We start from the raw sequence: 12884 nt of genomic DNA, 5'->3' as shown, positions 1-12884 counted from the left end.
GCTGCGCCAGAAACGAACGAATCACAATGGACCACCACCGTCGAGGTGGCGCTAGTAGCGCTATCCATCTGACAGTAGCTGTGAGGCGTCGTTCGTCGCTGTGTTGTCTCTCTTTGCTTTGTTGATATTCTCTGCTTTTGCTGTGCACTTACGGCGGAGCTTTTCGCTTGTTCTTATCGATCGTGTGAGTTATGCACGTGTAGCTTCAGAGCTTCTCTGCCTCCACAGAATCCTCTCCAGAACTGTTTTTACTGGCAAGAGGCCTCTTCTATCCTATCGATGTGCGCGATGGAGGTCCTCGGCCTCATCGGACTCTTGTTCAGCTTGTGAATATTATTCCTAACTGTGGACTATTGGACTGCAAAACTCGTCGTATTTGTCGCCTGATACGTTGCTGGAACCGATGGAACCAGGTATGTGACACATGCAAGCCATACGCACGGCTAGCAGCTACTGCAGCATCTGTGCGTATCTGAACTCGTTCCAAAACAAACTTGCCTTTGCTAAGAAGAATCGCGTATTACGGTGTAGCGAACGTGCTCGTAAAGTACTGGGTCGTTGGGTGCCCTCACCCGACGGGAAAGAAGTGCACTGAGCAACGCCTAAGCGATGCCGTGTTCTCATTCTTGTTTGCATTGTTTTGACAGTGTCTTCGCATTGCATATTTCAGGACAGGGCTCTGCTCAGGATCGTGCTGCGGCGGTGATCCCAAAAACGTCGCTGAGCTGCCGGACGTCGTCGACCAGCCGCATCAACACCGAGTGCATTTCGCATCACTGGACTATCGAGAACTTTAGCAAGTGCCAGTTCTTCCAAAGCGGCACCTGCTTCAGCGAGGAGTTCCCAAAGGACTCGTCACTGGTAAAGAAAAATAACTTAGAAATCAGCCTCAGGCTTGCTGCTGTCAGTCAGTTATATTTAAGGTGGCTTGATGCGTAGGGTTGCTTTATATTCCTAAATCTTGAAATATATGTTGCGTGAAGCAAAATGAATTTTTTTTATTTCGATGCCCGATAGTGTTGGCTTGGGCAGATATTTGTTATGGTAAAAGGACCGCTGGCTTCTAGTACATCTGCCCCAGAACTCGTGCCATGGAAAAGATGTTCACTTATGTCATTGGCTCTCAGACCGGTTCACTTAGAACAGAAAGAACCTGCCATAAAAGTGTCTTTGGGGCATGTGAACTTTATAAAACATCTTCAGAGGCGTTCTTTAAAGAGCATGGCTACAGGCTGATTGATTACTCGTTATGATCTTGCAGTGTGCTATACCGGACAGTAACAGTTGTATTCTGGCACGGGGAGGATAACTCCAGCACACATGACCTTTAACCTTTAACACCAAATGCTGTGAATTCGTGATGTGCCAAACTTGTCCATAAAGTTTGATGCCAATAGGTTCTTAGCAAGCAGTGTTTTCTAATAAAAAAATGCATGGAACCACTGTGAGGAGGCTATGTAAAGCGAAAGGGGATGCACATGTGTGACTGCTAACCAGATCTGGAGCGTCTTGACTACTTGTCTTGAAAAAATTCTTGCTGTACAGCGTGTTCCGTATTTATCTGTCCGTGTTAGAAAAAATTCTCCTGCGCAAACTACTGGACTTATATGGGCTCAAACGCCGACTACAAGGTAGCTTATGATAGTCTTCGTCTTTCGATAAGTAATTTAACATCTAAACTTGCCTGCATTTTCTGGAATCGGCGAAAAACTGCATTCGGCTGCGGCAGAACTTTTCGTCCAGGCGAGCAAAGAAGCCACTCTGACAGGCTGCGCCATCTGCCGAGCGGTGAGGCAACCAATGTCACGGCTTGGGGCGAAATGCGCCTCGCGCGGTTTCTTCGAATGTGCGTGTCGTCTGCTCCTTGAAATTAATACGATCGGAAAGAGATATCATTCTTCTTTCTAAAAATAACCCAGAACAATGTTTAAAATAACACCCAAGACACTAATAAACGATAGCTGGTCACTTCTGTTTTCCATTTGCTTTCAATGCCGTCTGTTTTCGATGGTTCGGTCCGGACGTTACGGAAGCTTCGTTTTAGCCCTGTTGTTTGAGTTCGTGCTGTGCGGAAAATAGCGATATGCCGTCATACTCCGCGGACGAGAAGGCTGCTGCTGTAATGTGGCTTTCAGAATCTAAGTCAATTCACTTCGTCCGTCATGAATTCAAGAAGAAGTTCTGTCGTCGTCCGCCCTCGGAGAAATCAGTGCAAAGGTGGCGGAAAAGGTTCGAGGAAAAGGGAACGGTGCAAAGGAAGGAGAGGAGCGACAAAGGCAAGGCGCACAGCAGCATAGCAAACGCTGTTGAAGGAGCATTTGCATCGGACCCTCACTTGTCCTGCAGGCGCGCTGCGCTTTTGTTCGGGGTGTCTGCGTCAACGATCAGCCGTGCACTTACAAGTAAGGGATACTACCCATACAAACTGCAAACCGCACAGGAGCTTTCGGAGCAGGACATGGAGCGCCGGCTCGCATTCTGTCGAGAAGAAAAACAACGAATTACGCAGGATCGTGGCCATCTGCAGTTTTTGCTCTTCACGGATGAGGCAGTTTTCCACCTGGACGGTCAAGTCAGCAGCCAAAATTCAAGGTATTGGGCGCAGGAAAACCCTAAATATTTTACCACTAGAAACGTGCAGTCCACACGCGTCGTCGTTTGGTGCGGCATTTGGCGGGAAGGTATCGTGGGGCCTTTTTTTTTCGACGACACAGTGACGGCCGATTCCTACCTGGACATGTTGAAAAACAAGATTTTACCCGAACTCGAAGGGCTTCACATGCAGAAAGAAAATGTGACATTCCAGCAGGACGGGGCTCCTGCTCACTACGCAGCGAGCGTCCGAATTTGGCTGGAGCAAACTTTCCCCAACCGGTGGATGGGACGAGGTTCTCCCAACATGCCGTGGCCGCCACGTTCGCCGGACCTTACGCCGTGTGACTACTTCCTCTGGGGCTTTTTAAAGGCGCAAGTGTACAGCCGGGGCCGTGTGCCCAGCTGCAGCCAATTAAGGCAGCGGATTGAAGATGCCTGCCTAGCTATTTCGAACCGCATGAGGGCTGCAGTTTTCAAAGCATACGAAAAAAGGCTGCAGAAATGCATTGATGCTTCTGGGGGACACTTTGAGGTCTGAGCACGGTGCGCTGACGCGTGAAACATTCAGGGAACCCCGCTGCTGCGCAAGATCGTAATAATTTCAACGAGCTGGCGACACACACTTTCGAACATTCCCGCCCCAAGCCGTGACATTGGTTGCCTCACCGCTCGGCAGATGGCGCAGCCTGTCAGAGTGGCTTCTTTGCTCGCCTGGACGAAAAGTTCTGCCGCAGCCGAATGCAGTTTTTCGCCGATTCCAGAAAATGCAGGCAAGTTTAGATGTTAAATTACTTATCGAAAGACGAAGACTATCATAAGCTACCTTGTAGTCGGCGTTTCAGCCCATATAAGTCCAATAGTTTGCGCAGGAGAATTTTTTCTAACACGGACAGATAAATACGGAACACGCTGTACATATTAAGTATAACTTTAGGCTTAAAGAATTGCTAAAACTTTGTGTGCCCTTGAAGAAGGCTGTGTTGCTATTATGTTCTCATCATAGTTCTTGTTTTTGCGAAATACTTCATTGAATTTTGGTTTGTCAATAGAACAATGGGTATTTGGGCCACTTAAAGAATGCCAACAAAGTTCTTATGAGAAAAGCCAACATTTTAAAGCCTACTTGGTTCTTCATCAAGGTGTGTCTGCACGCATGGTTCAGCTAGATTTTTCAAACACACACGACGATACTTCTGCGATTCTTGGGTCACTGAACTCAAACCATGTGCATATGCAATAGGAAGAATTTTCAGGGGGCGATTAACATTTCCTTCCATTTGTTGAATGTGCCAGAACTCAAGCACCAACCTTCTTTGTGGGTTCGACTCAGTCTCAAGTGCCTAGGTAGTTTCTGTTGTATCATGTATGTTGAAACTTCCAGTGGTGGCAAATTATCATGTTTTCCTTCAGTGATGGGTACTGTAAGCTGTTACTAGTCCAGACAGACATGAGCACATCTTTGCCAGAAAATATACTTTCTCAGCGACAGCAGCGATGATGACCTAGGCTGCATGTGCTCAGTGAAAACTTTACATAGGCATCGTTCATTGGATAAAGGCAGTTGCAACAGCAGTGAGGACTGAAAAGACACAAGCCAGTGACAGTGTGCTTGCTTTGTAATAATATTGTAGTGGACGAGAATGGACTGTCCCAAAAATGTTGCACATTCTCTCTAAAAAGGTGCAAGCAATTGCACTGGCCAGATGGATTGCCATTGCTGCTAATGCAGTCTGCTGGTCTAAGAAAGAACAGCTACCATTGTGAGATTATAATGAAGGATACAGCTCATCGAGTTATAAAAGTTTATAAAAGTTATAAAAGTTTATAACTTGCATTTGTTGTGCAAAACCTTAGTGTCTATGGCATTTCGCTGCTGAGTCCAAGGATGCGGGTTTGAACCCCAGTTATGGCAGCTACATTGCAATGGAGGCGAACCCCTAGGTGGTGTAAATTAATCCGAAGCCCTCCGCTATGGTGCACTTTATGGCTGTATGGCTGTGGCCTCATGTATGGCTATGTTGCCCTAAAAACTCTTTTCATGTTAGAAACCTGCTCCAAAGCCTGATTTACCCAAGTAAGATAAATGTCAAAAAATATTTGGAGTGGACACTTAAGCTCTGCCTTAAGGGTATTCTATAATAGCTTAATGTTTTAATTCCCATATAGGTATGCAGAATTGGTCATTCTCTACTTTGCATTCATAGATCCCTGGGAGCCCTCATACCACTCCTGGCGCAGTGGTGCAGCGGTTAAGCAATAAGCCACTGTCCTGCGATGGCAGGTGCTAACCATCGGTGGGCCTTGTGTGACCCAGATTGCTTTTCCGAGCGACCAACCATTAACTTGACTGCCACCTGCCATGATGGGTAGTTTGCTCACATCCGTTGGGCAGGTTGTGATGGCGCTGCAAGGTCACGTGACCTAAGTGATCCACCTGTCTCCTAGGTTGCTTCTCTAAGGATTTTTCATGGATTTTTCGCTCACGGTCAACAATGCCGATGTCGCCAGATTTTCTGCGATACGAGGTCCTTAATGCGGTTGTGTTAAAAATTGAAGGGAGGAAATATTCGCTGTAAATCCTTGTTTACTGCAGTAAACACTGCTTGACAAACGCATTAAGTGGTGAACTGAGTTAAATATTAAACGAGTGTAGAAAGTTCTACACTGTCACGTCCAGAATTCTGGAAGATGTAAGCCTTTGTTTGTCAATACAGGCCTTGTCGAAGCAGCACGTGGAACTGAATATTAAATTTTCAGGTCCGCAGGAAAAAAGGTAACAGCATAACGCCTTTTGTAATGGCAGCGCTGTTGTAAAAATGCTTCCACTATAGAGATACTATTACAAAGATCATGCCTTAAAAGTTGCTTTTGGCATTCTATAACACTCTGACTAGTATCCCCCAGCCCAGTATCTGGCTTACTGTAGGGGCGTGCGCTTGGCGGAAGTTCTATAAACCCCGCTGCTCCCATCGCAGGCCAAGCCCAGTTTTCGATCTTGCAGCCTGCTAAATCTGGTACCCTTTGGCCAGTGTGGTGTGGATGCGAGTAAGTCTCAATGCACTTTCATAGGGAATGACACGCCTTAGCACAACGTCCTCTCCTCCTGGATGAGGACAACCAAGCCCTTCCACACCTGCAGAGAAGGTGGCTACCACAGCACCAGTGGTCCAACTCTCCCTCAGCGCCACGGTGTCTCTGTCGTCTCCTCTTCTCATGAGATGCATGCATAGTTGCCTGCAGTTCTGAAACAGAACACGCAACTCTTGATCAGTAGCAGCCATAGAAAAAGGGGAGGGGGGGGGGGGGTAGCACACTGGATCATTACATCGCGTTAAGGTTCCTGTTCTGCACAAAATCGGGCGTCGGTGTCATCGTCCCACACACAACACCTCTAATGGGTGTGTTTGAGACAGCCACCTGCTGGCTCAGTGAGTGGCGCATCGCTTAACCGCTGCACCACTGCGCCAGGAGTGGTAGGAGGACTTCCAGTGAACTATGAATCTAAAGTAGAAAATGGCTGATTCCGCATACTATATGAGCACTAACACTATTGCATCATACCCTTAAGGCGGAGGGAGCTGGAGTGTCCCCTCCAACTTTTAAATGTCTTCAGGGGTTGAAAAGGAGTTTAGTATTTTGGTTTTCAGGTTGAGAAAATTCCAGACTCCTCTTTACTCAGGTACAGAAAAGTGGCTGCGATATTGCACTTTGTTTGCAGCGCAATTGATGTGTGGCACAGTAACTTTTATGTGCATAAGGGTATGAATTTGCCACTTTGATTGTTTGTAAGTAGTTGTGAACTTAAAAGACACACACTTATGCAGATTATTCAAGCATCAGTCTCCTTGTCGAGCATTTTTTCTATGAGGAGAGAACCTGTGCTTTTCTATCAAATTTTCAAAACTTTCCTTTAATGTAAGCAGTTTAGACTGACATCTAGGCATTTCATTGATTTAGCCTGTTCAACTGATATGTTTCTCAGTCATGCTTATTGACAGATTTTTTTTTTTATGCCTGCAGTCTTTGTGACTTAGTGGACTTTTGGATTATTTTTTAATTCTTCTGTGCACATTTTAAATTTTCAGACTCTTCTGTCCTCTAAATGAGCCCTGTGCTTGGCAAAATGTAGCCATGGCTATTGAACCAGAAAATGCCAAAGTTATTGTTGTCACAGTATGTATTCTGAAAAAGAATGCACTTACAAGGCTTCTAACATCTGGATAATGCCATTTTATGAAGAATGCAGGTTGTTTATGTCACTTTGTTTCACCGCTGCTTAGAGTGTAAAGAGAATACAACTCTGTCGTGTCTGTTCTACATGATTGGAAGCTTTTTCACATATCCTAGTACCCTGATTTTTGCACAGGAATTAAATTTTGTTGGTTCCATAACAGTATCTCCTGGATCCTTTGTTTTGTGAAGGATAAATACTTTTAAAGGTTTGATTCCAGCAGATTCTGTGAAATCGTGCTGCTTCTTATTCTGCAAACGTCTGTGGCAAACCTGTGATGCCCCACTGCTTTTAGTTGTCATTTGTCTGTCCTCTTAGCAAACAAACTTGTTGGTCATATGCTATCGAGTTAGGTTTGGCCTCTGTTTTGCCTGAGCCCCAAGTGCATGCAGTTAATACATGAGAAGCCTGTGATGGATGCCCTTTGGGAACACACTCTCGTACTGCATGTACTTCCTTCTGATGGCATCATCGGTTGGACCACTATGGCTTGTCTGCAGGTGCGCCTCAAGCTTCGGCTGGACCTGACCAAGGACTATGCCTCCATCTGTGTGGTGCCTGTGCAAGGGATGCAGGGTCGCAACTGTGTGTACACACTGACTCTCTTGGGAGATGCGGGGCGACCTGTGCAGCGGTACAAGCACAATGGTTTCCATACGCTCTACCGTGGCAGCACAAACTACTTGGGGATTGAGCTGTGCAAAGCATTTCTCTACAACCCTGAGAACCACTGCATCCATGGCGACGCTCTCAGCATTCTCTTTGAGGTTGAGTTCTTGGCGGACAGCACCAATACGCCAATCAAGCGCAGTGACATTCCTGTCAGCCCACTGCTTAAGAACCTGTCGGGCTTACTGGAGGACAAGAGTTTCGGCAACGTGCAGCTGACGGTGCAGCAGCGAAACCTGTATGCCCATCGCGATGTCTTGATGCTGTCGTCCCCTGTGTTTGGTGCCATGTTCTCACACCCTACGAAGGAGTCCCAAGAGCAGGTAAGTCTCTTGAAAATCAAGAATTTGTGAAGTGGCAACATATTTGTGAGTGAAATACTCTTGAGGTAGTCTAACTGGCCATAATGACATATATTGATGCTAAATTTGTATGTATGTGCACGTTTATTTAGGTTCCCTCAGGGCCCATTTCGTCGTTATGCGGGGAGGGCGAGTAGGTAGCACAGTTACTGAAAAATTGTTACATAAGTAAGAATACATTAAGGCATCACACCACAATGAAGTACTAAATGATGAACAAAGCACAAAATGCATACACTTAAATACTTCGAGTACACAATATTTTGTGTGTTTTTCATAGGTGCATACATACTATACAACCATAGTAGGGCACATACTGTAATGACTCAATTTTTGCAAGTACCTACGTATCGCATTTTTTTCAGGAATTGCACACAACCTGTGAATAAATTGGGCAAAATGTTGGTGTTGAATTTCGCAGAACATGTCTCTTATGGCATCTTCAGTAAACTTGCACCAGAGTTGCCCCAAAACCAATGTGATGCGCAGGGGCCCACAGTATAGTGGAGCCCTGTGCTCACCAGTACAATTAACGTACATAACATGGCGCCCCAGTGCACGCCGGTGTTGTTTACCGAAGATGCTCTAAAATTAGCACTTTGTTCCTGTTTGCCACTAAAAGCAGGGACCGTGGTGGTAACTCCCACGGGTAGGCTCTCTTCCCAGAGAGAGTGTGCCTTCATTTCTAGAAATGGCTCTCTTCACTCCTTCTCGCTAATTCATTCAGTGAGAGCTTGAGAAGAAGTGCTTAAAGGTTAATCTTCCTGACCCACTGTAGAGGTTCCTTTTTGTTCATTTCTCTCTCTGTGTATTGAGCCCCTCTCTGCATGAAATATTTGGAGCCAGTGATGAGCACAGAAGCTACCAGGGCATTTGATGGCTCTTGTGAGTTAAATTTTGTATTCACCATGTGAACCATGTTAATTAAAAATGGATGCAGTAGGTCTTGGTTGAGGCAGCAAAGATCACCAGATGTTTGAATCGCTTCAGAAAATGCTCCCTTTTAGTGAAGGAGAGCCTGTAATATGCTTTTTCTGTATGTGTACTTAGTTCCTGCTGTCGTCACTGCTGTGAGAGAGGCACAATTTAGTGTTCAGACGTGTTCGTGCCTTTGCAGTGTCTGAAAGCTTGCATACGTGCAGGAAAAAGGGGGGTCTTTAACGGGCCCACCAGCTCCGTTTTGTGAAGTTGAGTGCTCTCGAAATATCCTGAAGCTGCAACTTTAGCTTTGTTCACGAAATATTCAGCTTGCGAAAGGTAAGTGTGCAGTAGTTCGAAGGAGGGAAAAAAGAACAAGTAAAATAATTATAACATGGCAGATCTACAGTGTCATGCTCAAAATGAAGTATGTGCATTTCATATGAGTATGTCGTTCGTGTGTTTCTTGATTTGCCTAGGTGGGAAGTATGTACTTGGAAGAGAGGGGCTGATTAGAAACAGTTTTAACATGGTGCTTTTATTCCTGTTTTGTGCCATTTTAAGCTGAGAACGACTTTTGATTTCAAGTTAATTTGTGATGTAAAAGTGCCTTTACTCTACTTATGGCCATATTATAGATGTTTTGTGTGCTTTGTCTTGTTTTGTGAGGATAAGAAAAAATTTTCTCTCAACAGGTAATCCATCTGCCAGACCAGTCCTTTGATGCCATGCGTGAGATGCTGCTCTTTATTTACACGGGAGAGGTTCCTAACCTGGACAAAGTTGCTGAAGACCTCTATGTGGCGGCAGACAAGTACTCTATGGGTGAATTGAAGACACTCTGTGGAGACTACCTGGGGTCAAACCTGACCGTGGAAAGGGCAGCCGACGCTTTCGTTCTCTCTAATATGTACAGTGACGCTGAGCTCTCGCGAAGCATTGCACGGTTCATTGCAGACCATCTTGTGGCCGTGCAAAGGACTGCTGGTTGGAGGAACATCTGGGGCAAACCAGACATCACTGAGCGGTTATTTATGCTCATCGCGGACATTGGCAACACCCTGGATGGGGCAGCATAGTGTGGTTTAGACCTCCCGAACAGAATTCTACTGTACTGCTCTGCTCTAATGGTCAAAAACATATTTCCTGATCTTCAAAGAAAGTGAAAAATTTTTACGATGCAGTATCCATGAATGTATCTGTATTCGCGAATTCAATATAGTATTGATAAAAGCAGTAATAATGGCTTACATTTGGCTCTGGTGGTCATTGCTGTGGTTTGTGTAGAAATGAGTCCCGGGACAAATGAAAGAATGCATGCAGCCTTTGCCAAGACTTCTGTCGCCATTCAGAAAGGTACTTAATGCCAATAACTGAACTGCTTCATTGCTAACAGTGGGATAAAATTTTACCAATTACAGGGCTGAGGCTTTACGGTGTTGTCTTGCATCATTGGCTTACAGTCTGAAGTTGAAAGGCATAGTCTTCACTTGCGTGGTACAAACTGCGATTTGCCCCCTCAACTTCTAGCTGTTTCCTGGGCTGTGAAAAAAATGAGACGATTACGGTAGTTGGTAATGAGAAATTTGAGCACAGCTCTTCGCATGCTAACTGCCACCAGGTAGCGTTTTATGCTGCCAGCCATCCTCTGAAATCTTCCTGTGGCAGCCAGTTTCCGGTTGTCCATTCCTCCACTCTTGCCATGGCATGGAGCCTTTCGCTCTGCTACTACCTACCATGGTTGTCAGTTGGCATGTTACACCGACGACGACTACGACGTGGAATTGACGAACGAGTGCCTAAGAGCTGCACTCTAAAACAGTGAATTCTTTGCACAGTTCGTGTAGACTCTAAACATTTGCCCCTGGTAGTACTCCTTTCGTGCATTGCAGTTATAATACTGGTAGAAATTTCCAGTGGACTTGTTACACTATTCTACATTGTTCAGCTCATTTGAGAATGCAGGGCTTGATTGTGAAGCTTTTGACAATGTTCGCATTAAGCTTTTTCAGCTGCAGCCCATTGCACCTCGTGGCTTTATAGCTGCAGAGGCGTTGAATGCTAGTTTGATAGTGTGTTGTCTTGCAATGCATTTGTGATACACCAGTGGATGATGCAAAAGCAGCAACACGACAATGCAATGCTTTCATAGAGCCAGTCATGGATGTTGCTTATTGTGGTTGCAAAGCTGACTAGGGTTGCAAAATAAGGTGTGGTTGTGTTTTGTCTGTTTATGTTCTGTTGCAGCTGGGGAAACAGGTGCAAGTGATGAAAGCTTATACGTACAGCATGCAAGCTTAGTTGTTATAACTGCTCATCAGTATTATTAAAGTTAAGATTCCCTTCCCTTGAGTGTGGCACATCTGAAGCATTGCTGTCAGCCTCCAAGATGCATTTTATGCATCTCTTTTATGTTCTCGTCTCTGCGTTGATAGGTGTCAATATTGTGGCCACTTAGCTTTGGCAGTGCATGGCAGATGTTTCAAGTAATGGCTTGCCGGGCTATGACTATGGAGTGGTCACGACATTGAAATGTACAGCTCAGTGATGGAGCGTTCCAATTTTTCCGATCTAACAGCTCGATAATTTGAAAACTGTTTCTCATATATGCTTCACACCTGCTTTCCTTTGTAACCTGCACTGTTTGCTCAGCTGTTGCAGAACACATGTTGCGTACAAATCCAGTTAATGGGACAGGTTTTTGCATGCTCGGTAGTAGAGCCGTTGAAATCTATGGCAGGGTTGCCTCTTGTGGGCTGTGAGGTACTGTGTGAGCAATGCCATGTTCCTGTGAAAGCATTTCTGTTGCACTTACAAAGAAGCACTGTGATTCAGCGTCTCTTTGAAGACAAGGCTGTTGGTATTGCACCGTTTTTCAGTTTTTTCTTGCACCTCTTGCACAATTTCATCTATGATATCTGCCAACCGCTGTATATACAAAAAGGTGGCCTTGCCTAGCTTTAGCGACCACACCAAAGTAAAGCAAAGTGCAAATACAGTTGGCACCACAGGGGTGGTGAAACAAAGATAGATGTGCCACATTGTTTTTTTTTTGCAATGAGCTACTCTTCCTTGGCATGTATTTACAGGCAGGTAGGTGTGTTTAACGTTCCTCAGAACATGTACTACAGTCGGTTCAGGGTGCTGCAATGTTTGGTTGGTTGAACGCTCAAGTCCTAAAGGCCAAAGGTATTTTGCCTGTTTTTGAGCAATCTAGAGAGTGCATTTAATGTTTGCGCTTCCTTGGCATGCAAAAGTCTGAGGTGATGCTTTTAGTATACTCGTGCAAATGTGTGTATATATCTAGAGAGAGGGTTCTGACTAACCGTACTGTACGAGAGCTGTATTTAACAATGTCTTTGTAATAATTGTAATAAATGAAATGTGTCTGGAAATGCTTTGTTATGCTATCTTTCTTAAATTCTAAAGGGTGTAGTGCCTCCGCCTTTTACCTGTGTCAGAATTCTTGGGTTAGGATTTTATATGTCTGAGATAGTGCATAGTAAAGGCACACAGCTAGAGCCTTTTCCAGTAATTATCTGGGTAGTTTTTGGCTTGTTCCTGCACTTATTAGCTATTTCTCTGTGACATTAAACGAAGGGATACCTCAGGAGTTGTACGTTTGTGCATTATTGGGTGTTGAAGAAACCAAAATTGAATTCGACCCGCATTACCCTCCCTGGCTTTTCATTGCCACTGGACTGTTTTTTGGACATTACATGTGCAGGCTGAGGAGGGTGGCTGTTGAAATGTGCTCTGATCATGCACTGAAATGCCGTTGAGCAAAACAAAACCCATTTTATGCATGATGTCAATTCCTGTGGACAAACATAGAAACATAAAACTGTGGGGAGGCGAACGTTGCTAAGGACAAAGTAATTTCCCCATTCTTGTGACCTTAAGAGAGATGGTAATATGCGCATTTGTACTGCCACTGACTGAATTTCATTTCATTCTAGACCCATGGTTCGCACTAAAATTTTGCAGAGATCTCATTTTGTGGTCTGGCTGCTATAACACCATTTGGTTTAATTTTCACTTAGTAGTACAGTTTTCAAGGGAAGATTATACCGCGTGTCTTTGGCCGAAACATGTAAAAGAAACATGTT

General features: G+C 44.9%; 1 protein-coding gene across 1 annotated transcript; it reads left to right on the top strand.

The window, feature by feature from the left end:
* Positions 1-32: 32 nt before the first annotated feature.
* On the top strand, positions 33-12170 carry LOC149342588 (speckle-type POZ protein-like). Its single transcript, XM_089544950.1, has 4 exons — positions 33-413; positions 671-861; positions 7327-7818; positions 9471-12170. Exons 1-4 carry the CDS (start codon positions 404-406, stop codon positions 9852-9854), a joined length of 1077 nt encoding a protein of 358 aa, XP_089401076.1. The 5' UTR covers positions 33-403; the 3' UTR covers positions 9855-12170.
* The last annotated feature ends 714 nt before the right edge of the window (positions 12171-12884 follow it).

The sequence above is a fragment of the Amblyomma mixtum genome, chromosome 5 (genome assembly GCF_055824585.1).
Source record: "Amblyomma mixtum isolate Tamu chromosome 5, ASM5582458v1, whole genome shotgun sequence".
Classification (NCBI taxonomy): domain Eukaryota; kingdom Metazoa; phylum Arthropoda; class Arachnida; order Ixodida; family Ixodidae; genus Amblyomma; species Amblyomma mixtum.
Note: the sequence above shows the minus strand (reverse complement) of the source record. Positions and strands in the feature narration are given on the sequence as shown.